The sequence below is a fragment of the Oncorhynchus gorbuscha genome, linkage group LG24, assembly GCF_021184085.1.
Source record: "Oncorhynchus gorbuscha isolate QuinsamMale2020 ecotype Even-year linkage group LG24, OgorEven_v1.0, whole genome shotgun sequence".
In the NCBI taxonomy this organism is placed as follows: domain Eukaryota; kingdom Metazoa; phylum Chordata; class Actinopteri; order Salmoniformes; family Salmonidae; genus Oncorhynchus; species Oncorhynchus gorbuscha.
In genome coordinates, this window is record NC_060196.1 from 12,448,461 (window position 1) to 12,470,448 (window position 21,988).

The 21,988-nt window shown below is 43.3% G+C and overlaps 3 protein-coding genes and 1 long non-coding RNA gene across 4 annotated transcripts; 1 reads left to right on the plus strand and 3 right to left on the minus strand.

Moving 5' to 3' along the window:
• Window positions 1-2,948: 2,948 nt before the first annotated feature.
• ndufs8a (NADH:ubiquinone oxidoreductase core subunit S8a) lies at window positions 2,949-11,170 on the minus strand. The gene is made up of 7 exons (XM_046326976.1): window positions 11,087-11,170; window positions 9,056-9,100; window positions 8,619-8,684; window positions 8,227-8,316; window positions 7,721-7,893; window positions 4,399-4,527; window positions 2,949-4,107 (listed from the first exon to the last, which is right to left on the minus strand). Exons 2-7 carry the CDS (start codon window positions 9,096-9,098, stop codon window positions 3,976-3,978), a joined length of 633 nt encoding a protein of 210 aa, XP_046182932.1. The 5' UTR covers window positions 9,099-9,100; window positions 11,087-11,170; the 3' UTR covers window positions 2,949-3,975.
• A 704-nt stretch (window positions 11,171-11,874) lies between these two features.
• On the plus strand, window positions 11,875-14,932 carry si:dkey-9i23.8 (melanopsin). The gene is made up of 6 exons (XM_046326775.1): window positions 11,875-11,895; window positions 12,051-12,196; window positions 12,512-12,701; window positions 13,010-13,148; window positions 13,461-13,625; window positions 14,116-14,932. Coding segments are annotated over exons 1-6 (645 nt in total). The 5' UTR covers window positions 11,875-11,894; the 3' UTR covers window positions 14,120-14,932.
• Window positions 14,366-15,910, minus strand: tmem187 (transmembrane protein 187). The gene has a single exon (XM_046326773.1). It carries the CDS (start codon window positions 15,781-15,783, stop codon window positions 15,034-15,036), a length of 750 nt encoding a protein of 249 aa, XP_046182729.1. The 5' UTR covers window positions 15,784-15,910; the 3' UTR covers window positions 14,366-15,033.
• A 2,647-nt stretch (window positions 15,911-18,557) lies between these two features.
• Window positions 18,558-20,126, minus strand: LOC124012752. Its single transcript, XR_006834765.1, has 3 exons — window positions 19,760-20,126; window positions 19,347-19,404; window positions 18,558-19,205 (listed from the first exon to the last, which is right to left on the minus strand). It is a non-coding gene; the product is annotated as an uncharacterized LOC124012752 (long non-coding RNA).
• Window positions 20,127-21,988: the final 1,862 nt, after the last annotated feature.

A 21,988-nucleotide genomic window follows, 5' to 3' on the forward strand; every position in this document is an offset into this window, starting at 1 on the left:
GGGGGGGGGGGGGGGGGCAGATCTAAAAGACAGAGGCACAATTTTCATAACGGACAATAATCATACAACTAAATAGACTGAATGAGTGTAAGGCCTAGATTCAATCGGATAAGGCGTTAACTGGCGAAAGCCGACTCCCGCAAAGCTGATTTCTGACGTGTAACTGCGTGGGATCTGTCAAATCATTGTCACAAAACTACACCCGTCCCTACTCTCGTTACCAGTTCAGAATGAGAAAGTGTAGGTCATATAGAAATAACGCAACTCAAATTCAAAATCATTCAACTAAATAATGGGGATTTCTACCAGCCTAATTGAGGTGTAGATTGCATCTCAAATTGCTGTGTTCTAACTTGTAAACAGGGCTGCATGAGATTTCTGTTAATGCGACTCCGTGCAGCCAATGGCAATGTCCGCTTTAGGTATAATGCCAGGAGCAGCTTGTGGATTTGCCAGCTCTAACACAGTTCCACCTCAGACACCGCCAAAACAACCACTATGAGGATGTCGGCTAAAACGGACGGACGTGATTGAATACAGCCCCAGGTGAGGGAGAGTGTGCATGTGTGTACACGTGCATGTGATAATTACCTCTATCACGCGTCGTGGCCGGTGTAGCAGATGCAGGGGCAGACGACTGCAGCTGTGAAGGCTGTGGTTGAGCTAATAGGGGTGTCAGATCTAAAAGAGAGAGGAACAATTTTCTTAAAATTGAAATAATAAAATAAAATGAAATAATTATACAACGAAACAGAGTGATTGATTGAGTGAGTGTGTATACCTGTGTGTGATAAATACCTGGACCACATCACACTGCTTCAGGTCTACAAGACGCTGGAAGTTCCAGCCTGCCACTCCAGGCCTGGAACAGCTTGGTGGAAAGAAGGTTACCTGTCACACACCGAGCAGGTTGGCAGATCTGAAAAATGGGCACAATAGAATTTTAATGACTACACACTAACTTAAACAAAACAGACTATGGGAGGCGCACAGTAGTACATAGAGCCATGACTACATGGAACTCTATTCCACATCAAGTAACTCACGCAAGCAGTAAAATTGATTTAAAAAAAAACAGATCAAAATAAACCTTACGTAACAGCAGGGACTGTGAAGAGACACATGCACACACAAGGATTTTGTGTTGTAGACATGTGGTAGTAGAGTAGTGGCCCAAGGGCACACGCTTAATGTTTGCCAGCTCAGTAACAGGTGATGCACCTATTCCTGTTTACAGAGTGTGCATCTCTCCCCGGTCCCACGACCTGCACGGAGAAGCACCACCGAGTCAACATGTGGCCAGAATTACACTGCTCAAAAAAATTAAGGGAACATTTAAACAACACAATGTAACTCCAAGTCAATCACACTTCTGTGAAATCAAACTGTCCACGTAGGAAGCAACACTGATTGACAAATTTCACATGCTGTTGTGCAAATGGAATAGACTTGAGGTGGAAATTATAGGCAATTAGCAAGACACCCCCAATAAAGGAGTGGTTCTGCAGGTGGTAACCACAGACCACTTCTCAGTTCCTATGCTTCCTGGCTGATGTTTTGGTCACTTTTGAATGCTGGCGGTGCTTTCACTCCAGTGGTAGCATGAGACGGAGTCTACAACCCACACAAGTGGCTCAGGTAGTTCAGCTCATCCAGGATGGCACCTCAATGCGAGCTGTGGCAAGAAGGTTTGCTGTGTCTGTCAGCGTAGTGTCCAGAGCATGGAGGCGCTACCAGGAGACAGGCCAGTACATCAGGAGACGTGGAGGAGGACAACAACCCAGCAGCAGGACCGCTACCTCCGCCTTTGTGCAAGGAGGAGCAGGAGGAGCACTGCCAGAGCCCTGCAAAATTACCTCCAGCAGGCCACAAATGTGCACGTGTCTGCTCAAACGATCAGAAACAGACTCCATGAGGGTGGTATGAGGGCCCGATGTCCACAGGTGGGGGTGTGCTTACAGCCCAACACGTGCAGGACGTTTGGCATTTGCCAGAGAACACCAAGATTGGCAAATTCGCCACTGGCGCCCTGTGCTCTTCACAGATGAAAGCAGGTTCACACTCAGCACGTGACAGAGTCTGGAGACGCAGTGGAGAACATTCTGCTGCCTGCAATATCCTCCAGCATGACCGGTTTGGTGGTGGGTCAGTCATGGTGTGGGGTGGCATTTCTTTGGGGGGGCCGCACAGCCCTCCATGTGCTCGTCAGAGGTAGCCTGACTGCCATTAGGTAGGGAGATGAGATCCTCAGACCCCTTGTGAGACCATATGCTGGTGCGGTTGGCCCTGGGTTTCTCCTAATGCAAGACAATGCTAGACCTCATGTGGCTGGAGTGTGTCAGCAGTTTCTGCAAGAGGAAGGCATTGATGCTATGGACTGGCCCGCCTGTTCCCCAGACCTGAATCCAATTGAGCACATCTGGGACACCATGTCCCGCTCCATACACCAACGCCACGTTGCACCACAGACTGTCCAGGAGTTGGCGGATGCTTAAGTCCAGGTCTGGGAGGAGATCCCTCAGGAGACCATCCGCCACCTCATCAGGAGCATGCCCAGGCGTTGTAGGGAGGTCATACAGGCACATGGAGGCCACACACACTACTGAGCCTCATTTTGACTTGTTTTGAGGACATTACATCAAAGTTGGATCAGCCTGTAGTGCGGTTTTCCACTTTAATTTTGAGTGTGACTCCAAATCCAGACCTCCATGGTTTGATAAATTTGATTTCCATTGATCATTTGTGTGATTTTGTTGTCAGCACATTCAACTATGTAAAGAAAAAAGTATTTAATAAGAATATTTCATTCATTCAGTTGTAGGATGTGTTATAATAAAATTCCCTTTATTTTTTGGAGCAAGTGTATAAAAAAAAGCACAAACACACAGGAAATCACATTTTGACTGCATTGGGACTTTAAAAGACAACACTGCACGCCATTTGAAAACTTCGGACAGAACAATATTTATTCTTCATAATTTGAAGTCCACAAGTATTTAACCTTTGTACAATTCTCATGACAACAAACCCCCATTTAACTTTGTGTTTGCAGCAGGCTAATATATCTACTAGTTTGAGGATATTATAATTGAACCTGAGTATCATGTACCAACTGGTTGTGTAATGCTTTCTGACCAAATGATAACAGTATGACTGCATCCCAAATGGCACCCTATTCCTTAAATAGCGCATTACTTTTGACCAGGATCTTATGGGCCCTGGTCAAAAGTAGTGCACTATATAGCAGGTAAGATGCCATTTGGGACAAAGTAGGTAGTTGTCCCTAACCACTGTAACCATGGTTAGATTTATTTCCTTGCCCCTAATGGTTAAGGTTACTTAAATCTGATCCTAGGTCTGTGGTTAGGGGCAATATCTTCCCTCGAATCAGATAAACAGTACTGTTGAGGGAAGACATAAGGGGCGTGTTCAGTAGGGCACAGCACCGTGGAACATTCAGATAGAAATATGGTACGTAGAACAAACATGCCTCTCTGACAAGTAGAATAAAGAATCATGTCAACTCTATTCATGTCATTTCTTTCTGCAAATTTCCACAATGTATCCCTATTGAATGTGCCCCAGGATAGGCATATGTGGGCGGGCTGCCGGTACAGGAGACTGAGGGTGCTTCTCTCTGTGGGTGAACTGAGCTTATTAATACAGTGGTCCACACAGAACTGGTTCTGGAGAGCTGTGGGTTCCTGCTGTTTATTTGTCCCATTCAATATTTATGCAGTATAGATATATGCAATATAGATCAACAGTGCTGTCTGGATCTCTGGAAACACATCTGGGTGTGAACCATTGATCTGGATCAACTGTACAGTATGAATGGACGTGTGTCTGTGTCAAAGAGGCTGACGAATATCTATACAATGTGTGTGCCAGTCTGTCATACCGCATCTGTGTGCGTTTCATGGTTATCAACGGAGTATGGTCAGTCGGTGTGTGGGTATCTGCGCACCAGTCAGTCTATCGATAAAGGTAATCAGCTTGTATGTTGGCAGCAATCTCAGCCTCCCACTTGTCTCCGTTATTGAGCAGTTTCTCTTTGTTGTAGAGCAGCTCCTCATGAGTCTCTGTGGAAAACTCAAAGTTGGGGCCCTAAGGGAGAGAGAGGTGAAAGAGAGGGTGGAAGAAGCATGAGAGTGGAGACACCAAACCAAATAGTTTTACAGGTCCTTTACGCCAACCTCAGTCACAGGGATCTGAACAGCCAAACCTCAGTCACAGGGATCTGAACAGCCAGACATCTACAGAGGAAGAGGGGTTGGTAGAGGGGTTTTGTGCCAAATGGCACCCTATTTCCTTTTGGTCAAATGTAACGCACTAAGTAGGGAATAGGGTGCCATTTGGGACACCGGCCACAGTAGAGAGGTAGAAGGTCCAGCTCACCTCCACGATGGCGTCAACAGGACAGGCCTCCTGGCAGAAGCCACAGTAAATACACTTGGTCATGTCGATGTCATAGCGCGTCGTCCTCCTGCTGCCGTCCGATCGGGGCTCTGCCTCGATGGTGATGGCCTATGTAATGGGGGGTGGGTAAATCACGTTTAGGGCAGTGAGCCTGAAGGTGTTGTGGTATAGCAGACATAGGAAACGGTAAACGGTGCACTTCTTTTGACCAGGGCCTATAGGGTGCACTATGCAGGGGTCTATGTACGTGCACCAATTTTGGACGCAGCCATGGAGGTATTTCCGTTGCAAAGTGCAGGTGTTTTGATGCCCTGGGAGGGTTAGGGATATGCAGATGCGAATAGTACAGGAGTGTAAACACTACAGGGGCCGGTTGCACCAGTTGGGCCGTAACTATGTCAGATGTAAAATGCGCTCAACGCCGGACCCAAAAAAACTATACCCGTTGAACCACCTGGGAGCATACCCTTGCATCACCTGGGAGCAAGCCTTCTATGAGCGGTCTAGCAGGGAGCAGGCGGCGTAGGGTGTTCGATTCAGACTGTCTTCACAATACTGATAGCAATAACAGTCATCCATTTTCAAAAGCATGTGAATCTCGCGTTCGTATTTCAAAACCTCCGCTGACTTTTGGAGTTGCCTATGCACGAGTCATTAGCAAAATAATACTGTGGATTTGGGCAACATTATAGCATGCTAAAAAGTTTCTGATCAGCGAATAGATGATCAGAAACATGAATAAATGAGCTGCCACCTCCACTTATTTTCCCAGCCAGAGGCCAAATATACAAACGGAGATTAGTTGAAACAGAATCACATCGGACAAGCCATTGGCTTTTGGTCAGGAGTAAACAGCAAAATCATCAACTTGTTGTGGGCTACATAACATGCTATCAAAATGGTCTGATCAGTGGTAAATAACAGATGAGTCATCTAGACTAGAGGTCGACAGATTAATCGGAATGGCCGATTAATTAGGGCTGATTTCATAACAATCGGAAATTGGTATTTTTATTTATTTAACTAGGCAAGTCAGTTAACACATTCTTATTTTCAATGACGGCCTAGGAACGGTGGGTTAACTGCCTCGTTCAGGGGCAGGACGACAGATTTTCACCGTGTCAGCTCGGGGGATCCAATCTTGCAACGTTACATTTATAACGCAACGCAATAACCACCTGCCTCTCTCTCGTTGCACTCCACAAGGAGACTCTGCCTGTTACGCGTATGCAGTAAGCCGAGGTAAGTTGCAAGCTAGCATTAAACTTATCTTATAAAAAACAATCAATCATAAATCACTAGTTAACTACACATGGTTGATGATATTACTAGATATTATCTAGCGTGTCCTGCGTTGCATATAATCTGACTGAGCATACAAGTATCTGACTGATTAGTGGAATTTATTTCCTTAATGCGTTTGAGCCAATCAGTTGTGTTGTGATAAGGTAGGGGTGGTATACAGAAGAAGCCCTATTTGGTAAAAGACCAAGTCCATATTATGGCAAGAACAGCTTAAATAAGTAAAGAGAAATGACAGTCCATCATTCATTTAAGACCTGAAAGTCAGTCAATATGGAAAAGTTCAAGTACATTTAAAGTTTCTTCAAGTGCAGTCACAAAAAACAAGCACTATGATGAAACTGGCTCTCATGAGGACCGAAACAGGAAGTCCCAGAGTTACCTCTGCTGCAGAGGATAAGTTCATTAGAGTTACCAGCCCAAATAAAAAGCTTCACAGAGTTCAAGTAACAGGCACATCAACATCAACTGTTCAGAGGAGACTGTGTGAATCAGACCTTCATGGCCGAATTGCTGAAAAGAAACCACTACTAAAGGACACCAATAAAGAAGAGACTTGCTTGGACCAAGAAACACAAGCAATGGACATTAGATTGGTGGAAATCTGTCCTTTGGTTTGATGAGTCCAAATTTTAGATTGTTGGTTCCAACCACCATGTCTTTGTGGGATGCAGAGTAGGTGAACGGATGATGACCCTATAAGTGGTACCCACTGTGAAGCATGGAGGAGGTGTGAGGGTGCTTTGCTGGTGATACTGTCTGATTTATTTAGAATTCAATGCATACTTAACCAGTTTGGCTACCACAGCATTCTGCAGCGATACGCCATCCCATTTGGTTGGCCCTTAGTGGGACTATCATTTGTTTTTCCAACAAGACAATGACCCCACACTTCCAGGCTGTGTAAGCGGTATTTGACCAAGGAGAGTGAGAGTGCTGCATCAGATTACCTGGCCTCCACAATCACCCAACCTCAAGCCAATTAAGATGTTTTGGGAAGAGTTGGATCGCAGAGTGAAGGAAAAGCAGCAAACAAGTACTCGGTATATGGGGAAACTCCTTCCAGACTGTTGGAAAAGCATTCCAGGTGAAGCTGGTTGAGAGAATGCCAAGAGTGTGCGAAGCTGTCATAAAGGCAATTGGTGGCTACTTTGAAGAACCTAAAATATATTTAGATATTTCCATCATAGGTTTTTGGTTACTACATGATTCTGACAGTTAGCCTAGTGGTTAGAGCGTTGTGCCAGTAACCAAAAGGTTGTTGGATCGAAACCCCGAGCTGACAAGGTAAAAACCTGTTGTTCTGCCTTTGATCAAGGCAGTTAACCCACTGTTCCCCGGTGGGCCATCATTGTAAAATAAGAATTTGTTCTTAACTGACTTGCCTATTAAATAAAGGTTAAATGTAAAATAAATAAATAATCCATGTGATATTTCATAGTTTTGATGTCTTCACTATTACTCTACAATGTAGAAAATAGTACAAATAAAGAAAAACCCTTGAATGCGAAGGTGGGTATATACACACTTTATGGGGGAATGTTGGAGTTGAATATGTTGTCCTCAGGGCACTATTGAAAATGAGACCCTTGTCTCAATGGGCTCCCGATTTAAATAGAAGTTAAAAAAAGATATATTAATTCCCACAGTAACTCTTTATGGATCCATCTAGTTGTGGTTAAGAAAAGGTTCATGCATAGTGGTGGGCTATGCAAAGGGATGGACTGTTCGCTCTATGGAAGTGACATGCCTTGCAAAGTTTAGAACTGCCACGAGGATGGCAACAGCCTAGTAACGGGCGCAGCCAAGCAACCATCATTATGAAGCATTAAATCTCATGCTTACACTGGACTAAGCTACGACAAGTCTTATTTTGGATTGGTGCAAACAGGTGTGAATTCTTATCACAAAGTCTGACGTAGCTACACCTGACCTAGCATTTATGACCACGTTTTTACGCCCAACTGGTGCAACAGGCCACATGTGTGTTTCTATGTACCTGGGCAGGGCAGATGGCTTCACACAGCTTGCAGGCGATGCAGCGCTCCTCTCCAGAGGGGTACCTGCGCAGGGCATGCTCACCGCGGAAACGGGGCGACAGGGGCCCCTTCTCAAACGGGTAGTTTATGGTGGCCGGCTCTCTGAATAGGTAGCTCATGGTCATGCCCAATCCTGGGGGAGCAAGAAGCAGGAAGTGATGTTATACACTGCACTGGCTGCATCCAAAATGGCACCGTACAGATTTAAGGTAAACTCTACTTTGTCAGTATGTAGCCTTTATCACAGTCATTGAAAGGCTGATCCCTGCTCTTTTGGTGCCCTCTTGTCAACCCCTATGAAATGTGTCACAGGAGTTTGCAAAATAACCTGGGACCAGGTTATGCAGTGGCTGTGTCTGAAATGACACCCTGCTGGCCCTGGTCAAAAGTAGTGGACTATATAGGGAATACAGCACCGTTTCAGACATGGGGGTTGGTGTCACGAAGAGTCAGGAATAAAACTGACCTCTGAAGAGCTCCGTCCACAGCAGAGTCTGAGCGGCTCGGTCTGTTATGGACTTCATGTCTGTGGGCAGATCCTGAGCATTCACGTACTCTACAGAGAGAGGAAGAGAGAAGGCGAGAGGGAGGGAGAAAGAGAGGGAGGTTGAGAGACAAAGACAGTGAGTTTAATGTTGAGTGAGTGTCTGAACATTCATACTAATCAAAGGCAAACAAAGTGCAGCTGTGCGGGGATCACAGTGGTCAGGTGTATATGAGAGACACTGGGTGTGCTCGTTTTGAATTCCCAGGTGCCCCAGATGGGTGGGGATTTCCCTTTAGGACTAATGGAATGCTGCCCACCCAGTGATGCAAAACGAACGCACCTTGAGAGCCGGGGTAAGAGATCGTACTTACTGAATCCATCTCTCTGGGCCGACAGACTGATTGGACGCACCAGATTGTGTCCAGCAGCAAAGGCGCCTGTGGGGGGGAGGAGTCAAATTATGACCTAAAAGGCAGAGGATGGAATGGAGCTACCGGGGAAGTGTTTTCACCACAAGAGGTCAACAATTAGCAAGTAGACTTTAATGACAGCTAACAGCATTGACTCGTCTTAAATTATTACATTGAGAGCATTTAGCACACACTCTTATCCAGAGCGACCTACAATCAGTATCTTCATAGATAGTTGAGATGTGTTTTGGGTATCTGTATCTACTGTTTACCCCAAATAACTAAGTATAGCCTAGATTTCTTCTTGAACTGTTGATGACCAGAGTGACTTTTCTATCACCAAAGCAGTGCACCACACCATCAATATCCATCCCTCCCTCCCTCAGGTGAGGTCTTACCTGGCCGGGACACAGAATATAGTACACGCAACGCCGCAGACATGTCTGGAACACGTCAACAACACAGGTAGAGGTTGAGAAAGAAAAACAGAAACAAGTCAATTAATCATGTGACACGCAAGTGCAATACAGGGTATGTGCATATAAATTGGCATATATATATATATATTTTTTAAAGGTCACTGACCTATTGAAACCTGTTGCCAGATCATGCATTGCACTCATTCAGAAAACCTGTATTGGTCTTACTTTGTTTGTCATGACATAATGTAAAGATGTGCCTTATGTTATCATCCAAATAACTTGTCTGTTTGTCAACAAACAAACCATAGGTAGATAGCTAACTAAGTTCCATAGCTAAGAGGTTAGTATGTGTTCTTGTTACTCAAATCAAATTTATTTGTCACATACACATGGTTAGCAGATGTTAATGCGAGTGTAGCGAAATGCTTGTGCTTCTAGTTCCGACAATGCAGTAATAACCAACAAGTAATCTAGCTAACAATTCCAAGACTACTACCTTATAGACACAAGTGTAAGGGGATAAAGAATATGTACATAAAGATATATGAATAGAGTGATGGTACAGAGCGGCATAGGCAAGATACAGTAGATGGTATCGAGTACAGTATATACATATGAGATGAGTATGTAAACAAAGTGGCATAGTTAAAGTGGCTAGTGATACATGTATTACATAAAGATGCAGTAGATGATACAGTACAGTATATACGTATACATATGAGATGAATGATGTAGGGTATGTAAACATTATATTAGGTAGCATTGTTTAAAGTGGCTAGTGATATATTTTACATCATTTCCCATCAATTCCCATTATTAAAGTGGCTGGAGTTGAGTCAGTGTGATGATCATTATGACCCTTTACTTTTTAATTAAAAGAAAATATATTCATAATACAAAAAGCCGCTTACATTGCTACATCAAACATGTCTAACAAAACAAAACACAGCTATTAACAAGAAAATACTCAAACATACAAAAAATAGCAATAAAATAATACATTTTTTTATATTTTTTTAGTGCAATTGTATTCACTCTGAAAGAAATATTATTATAAAGATTCAGGAAGATGTTATTCTTGTTGTTATTCACTAGGGTTAATGTTTTAATCTGATAATTAAATTCAATCAGAAAAATTTGTAATTTTGGTATAGAATTTGGGATTTTTTTGTTTGTGTATGAAGTATTTGACAACAATAATTTTTAAAAAATTAATAATTTCAGTGGTCTTGTTATCATTGCAATAGTAACATATATCTTTCATGTCAAAAACATAGGCAGTGTTCATAATGGTAAATAAGTATTTAGCAAGGTTTCCCCAAAATTCTGACACAAATTTACATTCAAAGAACAAGGGAGACAGATTCTCACCTTTTTCACAGAAAACGCCGATATCATCAATAGCCACACATTTAGACATAGAATTACATGGATATATCTTATGTAAAATGTTGAAGTGCACTTCCTTAACGTTGTTTGGTATACAGTATTTGTTATTATGACCCTTATGTCAAGCGCTTTGCTGGTCCTTGTGACGACAGAAGAAGTTACTACACTAAAATTAATCAGTTTTAACAGCATAGGTTAGTTAGTACGTTAGCTTGCTAGTTGAGGGCATGAGTGTTCTAGCAAGACAAATGTTTTCCCAGAAAACAAAAGCCAACCGTCTACCCAGGTGACCCAGGCCCTGTTCAACGCTATTTTTACTGCGTGACATGATATATTGTAGCAAAATGTATTACTACCAAAACGCTTTACGCTATGACAAATGCATGTTGTTAGATAGGTACTAACAAGCATTGGCGAGCCGGCTAGCAACAACCGGTTAGCCATAAAATCCTCAAGGACTTTTCCAATGACTGACGTTATGTAGCTTTAGCTGTAAAAGCAGCGGTCATACAAGTACCAACAGGTAGTAGAATTATCAACAAAGATATTATGTGTTGTAAAATAGCTTTAAAACCATTGCAAATGAGTATGTAGCTGATAAAATAACGTAAAACTCACCGACGTGTCGCTATTTGGCCTTCTAAACCAGAACAGCGGACGATTTGAGAAGTGCAATTTGCGTGGGCAGGAAGTGAAAGAACGTTATGACAGAAATGTCGCGTTGGACGTCAAAAAGTCGCCATTTTTTGTTGTGGCACAGGTGGTAAGGTCAAAAGTTTGAAAATATGATTTTCTGTCCTAAAATACAGTGCTACGTGAAATTATTAAATGTATTGTTGTTGTTTTGAATTGATTGAGTTTCATTCAGTATTTAGTAGTGATATTTTACACATGCACACACACACACACACACACACACACACACACACACACACACACACACACACACACACACACACACACACACACACACACACACACACACACACACACACACACACACACACACACACACACACACACACACACACACACACACACACACACACACACACACACACACACACACACACACACACACACACACACACACAGCTCGAATCCCCGAGCTGACAAGGAACAAATCTGTCGTTCTGCCCCTGAACAGGCAGTTAACCCACTGTTCCTAGGCCGTCATTGAAAATAAGAATTTGTTCTTAATTGACTTGCCTAGTTAAATAAAGGTAAAATAAATAAATAAAAATAAACACACACACACACACACTCACACAATGCTTAGTAAGGGATTTGCCAGTGGCTAATGAAGCAGGATAGTTTTAATTGGAGATGGTTTTTGACGACGGTCTCACTTTGTGTAATCTTCACTCTCCCATCCATAATTCCCTCTATCTCCTCATGGTTGTGGACTCTAACCAGCCGTCTTAAAAGTAAGTACGGTACTGTGTTACAATTACATGAATTATTCTATAATAGCAATGAGGCTTTCAAGATTGTATAATTTGACTAACCAACAGTAATTGACTGCATTCATTTATATCTTTATAACTTATAATCACTGTTCTTTCTCTTCTCCATCGGTCAGTGAACGATTGGGCCAACAGCAGCACATCGGTAGTGTTGGAGCGGTCTTGGACAAGGGTTGAGAGGTCAGTGCTGGTGGCAGTTCTGAGCGTGGAGATGGTGCTGGGGGTCATTGGAAACTGTCTGGTACTACTGGTAAAAATCATGGTAGGTAACTGTTATTAACTCTGAGTGTGTGTGTGACTACACATACACTTCTCTCCCTGACATACTTTTAGGAGATCTAACCAAGGACTCGTATATCCTCTTTGTAACCCAGTGTTCTGACTGTAGCTTACTTCTGTGAGTGCGTTATAGTTTACATATGCCTGCCTGATGGTGGCACTCTTTTACAAAATGTCACAGTACAAACAAGCTCTTTCTGCTGATGAAGAGACACTGAGCAATGCCAATGAGCAGAGCCCATATATATGTATAAAAAAGCTTGAAATAGAATAATCTCTCTCTCCGTCTCTTTCTTAGTGTAGGGGTCGGTTTCCCTGTAGATACTGGGTCCCGTTCGTCAGTCTGACCCTCTCCGACCTTGGCTCCTCCCTGCTCATCATCTCTGGCTCCTTATTGGCTATGTTGACTAAGGGACAGAGGTCACCATGGTGCGAGGTCGTCAGCTTGCTCAAATTCGCCTTCATCACTTCCTCTATTGGAAGCATAGGTGAGACACTCCTGGGCCTAGGTTGTAGGTGTTTTGAATCCGCATTTCACTTGGAGAAACAATAGTATTACGGGACTGACTTTGATGACCACGTAATGCGCTAACCAACTTCTCTACACACACACTTTCCATTCTCATCATTCTCACTATTCACTTCTAAACACCCACTCCTCTCCTCACACATGCATATTTTACATCCAATTCAACAATCCTCAATCCACTTACATCTATTGTGTGTCCCAAATGGCACTCTATTGCCTATGTAGTGCACTACTTAAACAAATTAAAAAATCCTCCACTCGCCACAGCGATTCTCTGCGTACAGCGAGCCAAGGTCGTGGCCTCCACAGGAAGAGGCGCCTCTGTTGTCGTGGCTCTGGCTTGCCTGGCTTCCTGGTTGACAGGGGTGGTGTTTGGGAGCATCCCTGTGGTCTACAACTGGATCAGGTGAGGGAGGGTTGTGGTGTCTTGTAGTTTTTGGGTCATACTAGACATACATTGAGGAAGACTAGGTCATTGTTAATTTATCTTCTCTTCCATCAATGTACTCTGGTCTATCTTTAGCCCAGTTAGCCAATCTAAATGAGGGGTTTTGCACAGAATTATAATTATTTGGCCAATAATGGGGGCCCAAGGGAAAAAATGGGCTGGTGTCAGGCCCTCAAGGAAGAAAATAGGCAGGTCTGTTAGAAATGTCCAGGCCGAATTTGGTCCGGTCCGTCCCTGCCTCTGAACTCTCTGTCTCTCTCTAACTCTCAGGTACGACCCTTCAGAGATGCTGTGTGCAGTGTTCTGGGAGAGCAGTTACTCTGACATGCTAGTCTATATCCTCTGTGCTTTCTCCATCTGCATCTTCCTCCCCTTCATCCTCATCCTCTTCTGCTCTCTCTTCACCGCTGCTGGCTGCAAGAGGAACTGCGACAGGTATGTGTTGTGATTTGTGAGCATTTGGGTGCATTGTAATAGTCTGAAATGGTCACCTCCCCCTCGTCTCGTTTACATCATCTGCATTGATGTGAAATAACTGCACATCAATTTCCTGATGCATGCACACCATTCTTGCTTTACCAAAGTATCTTATTCAAGCTAGAAATTGAGGTTCCATTCACATATACTCGAAAATTACAGATCAGTGCAGATGATGGAAAGGCGATGAATAGAGAAAGCAACCTCACATAGAATGAGAGGCACACAGATTAGTACCTTCCTCAGTAACGGCTCTCTTTCCCTCTCTCCTTCATAGTGACCCAAATGACCTCTCCTCTGTCACTCCTCTGATTGTGGCCTTCTACCTGTTCTGCTACACTCCCTTCGCTGTGTCTGAGGTGACACAGACACACACTCTCTTCAGATTAATTTTGCCATTCTCCTCCCTGAAGCCAATGGTTTTTTTTTCTCCCTCACTTCCCCACAGCTGATTCTCCTGGGTAGACTGGACCTATCCCCTGCACCTGATTGGCTGAGAACCCTGTCATCAGTGATGTCCTACCTAGACTGCGGGTTGAACCCCATTATCTACTGTGCCAATCAGGACTTCCGGGAGGCGGGACTTGCTCTGTTCTGGACCAGTAGGAAGTTATTATTCTCTGAGCCTGTGCTGACAAGCATGACAAAGTTGGAATTGTAAAGATTGACCACAAAATAAATTATGTAAAGTTGGTGGCTAAAAGATTTCTCATAAAACAGTTTTAATTCCTCCAATTTGAGATATTATGACAATGATTGTTTTGACATATTTACACATTTGTTGGAAATATATGTTGTTGTTGATCTGATGTTGATCTCTTAGGAGATTAGATGTTAACAAACGCGATGTTGTGCATTGGTTAAAATTACAAAGAAAAAACAAATATATATCTTCATCAGTCTTAAATCATTGGCTGACTCAGTTCTTGCTGCCCTTTCCCCTCTGCATTTTATCAAACCAGCCTACCTGTACCTACATTTCTTTTCAAATCTGAATTAGGTGTGATTGACCTACTATCTAGAATTTATATATGTGGTCCTTCCGTAGCTCAGTTGGTAGAGCATGGCGCTTGTAACGCCAGAGTAGTGTGTTCGATTCCCGGGACCACCCATACGTAGAATGTATGCACACATGACTGTAAGTCGCTTTGGATAAAAGCGTCTGCTAAATGGCATATATTATTATTATTATTATAACTTCAATGAATGACCAACACAGTTTTGTCATTTGTCCTTGAAGTGGGTTATGTTTCTTCTACACAATTTCTGCTCCCTTAAGTCCATGAAGACAATTGAATGAATTAACACACAGTTGCAGACAGACTCAGATCTATTGCCATTGATCATCCATGGACAGACTTATTATTCAGTCCGTTTTGGTGAAGCGCGTGAGAAAGCAGAAAGTGTAGTGGAACTGCAGAATGTCACACACTTTGGACCAGAAGTGTCCAGTGAGATGTTGGAAGGGTCGGTACCGGGCCAGGGTGTGATCCAACAGTTTCAGCAACACGAAACCACTGCATGACAGTACCGCAAGACCCAGGTATCTCCGGGAGTGGCAGTCCCCATGGTTACGGTTTACCCCTACACCTTTGATGACCGCGAATGCCACATGACATCCGAGGGCCACCTCGAACCCTTGGTCGTGCACCAGCGAAAGACCATAGCTGAGAATGGAGCATAACTCGACCGTTAACATGTACCGTGGCCGCCAACCGTGCTCGATAAAATCGCACCACACCAGCACCCACGCGAAGATGGGAAGCGTGAACCACTGGTCCAAAACAGCGGGCGCACGAAGGAGAGTCGCGAGGCGCACCCACTGCACAGGTGCGTAGGCAATGGCCATGAGTGCAAACATGTCTTTGACGTAATCTGCCCTAGTGTCTCTTTTACCGTCCGTCCGTTGAAGTAGCCAGTAAATGCCCATGAAAATGTATCCCAAATTGACCAAGGAGTTGAATGGCATTGCCAGGTAACAGGGTAGGTAGTCAACTGTCTTCTCGGCGTAGTGATCATAGCTCATCTCGACTAAAACGCTGTTGAATAGACCAGTGTTTGCCAAAACGACACAAACACAAACGGGCACTAAAACGTGTAACAATGCAGACTTCATTATTATATCATATAGTCCAACGCATTCCTACAATAATTGTTTTAGAAAGAATCGGAAAATGAAACGTTTTGACAGAGCAAAGAGCAAGTTGCGACACAAACTTTTTATGTTATTTTCCGGGATTGGAATCACATGATGGCGCCAATGATTTATACGCTAGATGACTAATGGGCACAGTTTTGAAGACCCCGTGCCTCCATCTTAGCACTCCCCCACCGTTTAAGAAAAATATGTAGGAAGTTTTGATATGCGTTTATTTATGTCTACATTTGCTTTTGCCAAGTTTATTCTATTACAGACACCTTCATGTATACTTTAACATATTTTGATCTAAACATAAAAGTAAAACATTTGAAAAAATATAAAAACATTTTCTTTAAAGTATATTTTTTGTTTTTGATTGAAGTAGCTATTTACTCTACATATAGGTAGGGGTAAAATGACTAGGCAACAGGATATATAATAGACAGTAGCAGTAACATAAGGGGTGAGTGTGAAAGTGTGTGTGTGGCGTCAGTATGCATGCGTGTGTTGGGGTGTCAGTGTAGGAGCCAACTTTAACTTGATCTGAAAATGTGGTCGTAGACTCCGTATGGAGGGTGTGACACAATTGCGTAGCCTCCGGAGGCACACAGCGGCCAAATTGAGCTCCCAAATTCTGTGCCCTGACTTCTGTAGAGGCTGTACCACCGTAAATGATGGAGCCTTCCTTTTAGACACCACATGGTATAGAGTTCCTGGATAGCAGGGAGCTCGGCCCCAATGATGTACTGGGCCGTACGCACTACACTCTGTAGTGCCTTGCATTGGATGCCAAGCAGTTCCATACCAAGTGTTGATACAGCCAGTCAAGATGCTCTCGATGGTGCAGCTGTAGAACTTTTTCAGGATCTGAGGGCCCATGCCAAATATTTTCAGCTTCCTCGTTTCCGCTGGCTGCCCCTCCACCACAGAAAGCACTGAGCTAGACTGACTGCATTTTGGAGCTGCCTTACTCAAGAAAGCAAGAAAGAGACCATGTTTGTATACAGCTTTATTATTGACAGTTTTGATATTCATTCATCAAGATCCATTACACCGCATGGCATAACAAGCTGCTTAATACTGATATAGAAATATACTTTCTTTCTTCAAACATGCATTCCAGATGAAATCCTGCGATGGGTCATGTCCGGTTGCCCGAGTACCTACCCGCTCGACCCCATCTCCAGACCTTCTCTGGAAACCTTCTTCCATTCCTCACTTCCCTCATCAACAAATCCCTGACCACTGACTTCAAGATGGCCAGAGTCGCTCCCCTCCTCAAGAAACCAACACTCAACCACTCTGACGTCAAAAACTATAGACTGGTATCCCTTCTTTCTTTTATCAAAACACTTGAGCATGCTGTCTATGACCAACTCTCTTATCTCTCTCAGAATGATTTTCTTGACCCTAACCAGTCAGGCATCAAGATGGGTCACTCACCTGAGATCGTTCTCCTCTGCATCATGGAGGCTCTCCAAACTGCCAAAGCTTACTATTTCTCCTCTGTTCTCATCCTCTTAGATCTATCTGCTGCCTTTGACACTGTGAACCATTGGACCCTCCTCTCCTGCTCTCACTACTGGTGTCCCCCAGGGCTCGGTTCTAGGCCCTCTCCTTTTCTCTCTGTTCACCAAGTCACTCGGCTCCGTCATATCCTCACATGGTCTTGACCTATCATTGCTATGTGGACGACTCTCAATTACTTTTCTTTAACCTTCTGACACGCATCTCTGCATGCCTGGCGGACATCTCAGCTTGGATGTCGGCCCACTACCTCAACAAGACGGAGCAGCTCTTCCTCCCAGGGAAGGCCTGCCCGCTCCAAGACTTCTCCATCATGGTTGACAACTACACTGTGTCCCCATCCCAGAGTGCAAAGAACCTTGGCTTGATCCTGAACAGCACTCTGTCGTTCTCTGCAAACAAAGCAGTGACTCGCTCCTGCAGGTTCATGCTCTACAACATCCATAGAGTGCGACCTTACCTCACACAGGAAGCGGGGGCAGGTCCTAATCCAGACATCTCTCTCGACTTACTGTTGGCTGGGCTCCCCACTTGTGCCATTAAAACCCTGCAACTGATGCAGAACGCAGCAGCCCGATTGGTGTTCAACCATCCCAAGTTCTCCCATGTCGCCCCACTCCTCCGCACACTCTACTGGCTTCGTCAAAGTTCGCATCCACTACAAGACCATGGTGCTTGCCTACAGAGCAGCAAGGGGAACTGTCCCTCCCAACCTCCAGGCTATGCTCAAACCCTACTCCCCAACCTGAGCACTCCGTTCTGACACCTCTGGTCTCTTGGTCCTCCCACCTCTACGGGAGGGCAGCTCCCACTCAGTCCAGTCAAAGCTCTTCTCTGTCCTAGCACAAGCTTCACCCTGATGCTAGGACAGCAGAGTTCCTGCCCATCTTCCCGAAAAACATCTGAGACCCTACCTCTTCAAAGAGTATCTTAAATAATCCCACAGCACCCCTCCACCCCCACCCCTAGCCTTTTTTCGAATTAACACTCGCACTTGACTGCTGATAACTACTTAATTGAGGAAAATGTACTTACTATGCCTGAGATAAATGCACTAACTGTAAGCTGCTCTGGATAACTGTCTGCTAAATGACTAAAATGTAAATAATCATAAAGTAAAACATTTTTGAATTACCCACAATCCTGGAAAAATGGAGCCACTTGGCAAGTTGTTGCAAGAACTTAAATTACGTTTTTTAGAAATATGACTACAATTGAGTAAATGGAATCACTACATTTAGTCTCTCTTTGGTTATCCTAATAAAGATACATACATTTTGAGCAACATATTAAATTGGATTTATTCTAAAATGTTGGGGTAAAATTAAATGAACAAATCACTGAAACTACTTGAATTCATTTTGATTAAGTATATTTGTATACATTTTTTTTGTTGTCAATTTCAATTAACCCCAGAAATGTTTTTCACACTGGTGAATGACAGTAACAGTTTTGTTCTTTATCCTAGAAGTGGGCTAGGCCTATAAATCAGCATTAGTGGGAAATGAGGTGTAGTGGGACATTTGTGTTTGAGGGTACTATACTATGATACTGTACACTATAAAGTCATTTCAGCGTGTACAGAATATTATTAAAAAGTAAATGGTAAGAGTGGGTGGGGTATGTTGCAAAAGTCAGCCCAGGGTTCAACTGTTGGAACAGTATTGTGGTAGAGGCTGGCTTTGAAACAGGTGGTCCGAAACTTGACTCTCACTACAGCAGATTCCTCTCTCCTGTGTGCCGCCAGATCCTACATTCACAATCGGAGGCCCCTTTCAGGTAACGGGTGACCTGAATCTGGACCCTCATCCGTGGCAAGGTAGCATCTGCCACACTTTCGACTTCAGGCACTTGGTATTACAGCCAGACACCTAAGATACAAAATGCAAGAGAAGTATTAGAAATTACATACTATGTTAACATATTTCCCTCCCCCACCCCCTATATTTTTTATATACATTTATTGTGACAGTCTATAAAAACATTTAAATTGGTAACCGTTATGTTCTTACCTTCATGTCTGCGGCCCAAACTTGGCACCGTTGGCCAGTTGTAGTGTCTCTCCTGGCCCTGTTTGAAACAATAACGCCACATTGAAATGAATACCCAAGAGTTGCAACATCAATCAAGGGGCGTTTTTCTCCTCTGAATGTGCATATAACGTTAGTCAATGTTGTTAGCAAGATTGCTAGCTACATAACTCGGCTACCAAGGACACAATCGGATAGCAAACTAGCCAACGTAATAACATTTAACTTGCTAGCAACTGCCAAGTTCATGTTTCAAGCTAGCTAAGTAGCTAACATTAGCATGCTAACCAAGTAACGTTAACTAGCTATCTAGCTTGCGTTATTATCGTGTTTTATGTGAATGCATTACACAAGAAAAACTACACACAAATGAAGAAAGCTGTAACATTACTTACTTACAAACTTTGCATTCCAATCTGGTGCATGAACAGATGAGAACAAAAAATGTTAAAACGCTTTGGTTCCATATTTGAACATTTCAAATGAAGTCTATTGACTCCATTGAATGACCCACTATGCATGATCCAAAATCCAGGCTAGCGAATTGGTGCTCCATCTATTTACAGTCCCTTCAGAAAATATTCACACCTCTTGACTTTTTCCATATTTTGTTGTGTTACAGCCTCCCTTTGGGCATAGTGAAGTTTTTCATTACACTTTGAATTGTGTGTCAATACACCCAGTCACTACAAAGATACAAGTGTCCTGGGACTGGGGAAGGTGGTCCACCCACACAGACAGTGCTGTGAAGAAGGTGCAACAGCGCCACTGTCAGAGCTAGAAACACAAGCATTTCGCTACACCCGCAATAAAATCTGCTAAACATGTGTATGTGACCAATAAGATTTGATTTGAGTTGCCAGAGAGGAAGGAAACTGCTCAAGGATTTCAACATGAGGCCAATGGTGACTTTAAAACAGTTAGAGTTTAATGGCTGTGATAGGGGAAAACTGAGGATGGATCAACAACATTGTAGTTACTCCACAACACTAACCTAATTGACGGAGTGAAAAGAAGGAAGCCTATACAGAATACAAATATTTCAGAACATGCATCCTATTTGCACAGCCTGGTCTCACAGACTAGACGTAACATAGTGAAGGTAAATCTGGGACACTCAAATTAGTATGATTTGTTATGTTTGGAATGGTTACATAAGACATATAGCTACTTAAGGCAAAAACTAAAGTAGGGTGGTTGGTCTGGGTGTATAATGCGAACATTAAGGACTGGGAAGTTTTTCAGGATAAAAAAGAAACGGAGTGGAGCTAAGCACAGGAAAACCCGGCTCTGCTTTCCACCAGACACTGGGGGATGAAATCACCTTTCAGTAGGACACTAACCTAAACACAAGGCCAAATCTACACAGAGTTGCTTACCAAGAAGACAGTGAATGTTCCTGAGTGGCTGAATTTTGAAAATAATAATGGGCAAATATTGTACAATCCAGGTGTGGAAAGCTCTTAGAGACATACCTAGAAAGACTCCAAAAGACTCCAGAAGCCAAAAGTGCTTCTACAAAGTATTGACTCAAGGGTGTGAATACTTATGTAAACGAGACATTTCTGTATTTCATTTTCAATACATTTACCAAACATTTCTGAAAACATGTTTTGTCATTATGCGGTATTGTGTGTAGATGGGTGAGAATTTTTTAAATATTTAATCTATTTTGAATTCAAGCTGTAAATGTGGAATAAGTAAAGGGGTACGAATACTTTCTGAAGGCACTGTATATTGAATGTGTGCAGCTAGTGTATTGTTGTTCTGTATTTCAAAACGTCAGGTGGTGATAAATACAGACAATTAAACTGTTCTTTACCTCCAAAAGCCTGTGGCGTATTCTATCTAAAAGCGACTGGCTACTTCTTCTTCGTGTGGTTTTCTGGCAGACGAGACACTTAGTTGTATATTGCTGCCTTTCACAGTTCAGAAAGTGCATTGCACATTTTGTTCACAGTAAAGGGAAAAGGGAAATGGGGAAAATATAAATTGCACCTAGATCTATACCTTTATCCCAAACAAACCATATCCCACTACTTTGGCCCTAACAGATTCGACACCAGGCCGTCAGCCTAGGAAGCTGGAACCCCTTTTCTCAAAACACCCTGAAGTTCTTCTGCGATAAAATCTCTTGACCCCAAAACATCCCTGCTGCTGCTACTAACAATTCAATCTTTTGGGATTTCCTTTCCATCTGTGCAATACAATTAATGACCATAGCAATAAACATCAAGAAGCCAACCTTACTGAAGCACAAACTTTTGGGCTTACTACTCACAGGGATCCTCTCAGGCTCCTTCACCCTTAGCCCTCCATCCACTATTTTCCTCACTGCCTCAGAGCTACTGGCTGCTTTCAAGTATCAAAGACAAGTTTGAAAACTCAATGGAGGATGGGGGAAAAAAACTTCCCGTTGATAACTTTTCAGCTTCCTCTGCGGTGTTTAAGCGGTGCCGCTGTAACCGATGTGAAATGGCTAGCTAGTTAGCGGTGGTGCGCACTGATAGCGTTTCAATCGGTGACGTCACTTGCTCTGAGACCTTGAAGTAGTGGTTCCCCTTGCTCTGCAAGAGCTGCAGCTTTTGTGGAGCGATGGGTAACGATGCTTCGTGGGTGACTGT

Bases quoted from the DNA above. Each gene is read 5' to 3' on its own strand.
- ndufs8a (XM_046326976.1), bottom strand. From the start codon at position 9,098: ATGTCTGCGGCGTTGCGTGTACTATATTCTGTGTCCCGGCCAG. The intron at 8,317-8,618 runs GTAAGTACGATC...CTCTCTCTGTAG, and splicing joins GGCCCAGAGAGATGGATTCA to AGTACGTGAATGCTCAGGAT. The intron at 4,528-7,720 runs GTACATAGAAAC...CCCATTACATAG, and splicing joins AAGCCATCTGCCCTGCCCAG to GCCATCACCATCGAGGCAGA.
- si:dkey-9i23.8 (XM_046326775.1), top strand. The intron at 12,197-12,511 runs GTAGGTAACTGT...TCTCTTTCTTAG, and splicing joins TACTACTGGTAAAAATCATG to TGTAGGGGTCGGTTTCCCTG. The intron at 12,702-13,009 runs GTGAGACACTCC...CACTCGCCACAG, and splicing joins TTCCTCTATTGGAAGCATAG to CGATTCTCTGCGTACAGCGA.
- tmem187 (XM_046326773.1), bottom strand. From the start codon at position 15,783: ATGAAGTCTGCATTGTTACACGTTTTAGTGCCCGTTTGTGTTTGTGTC.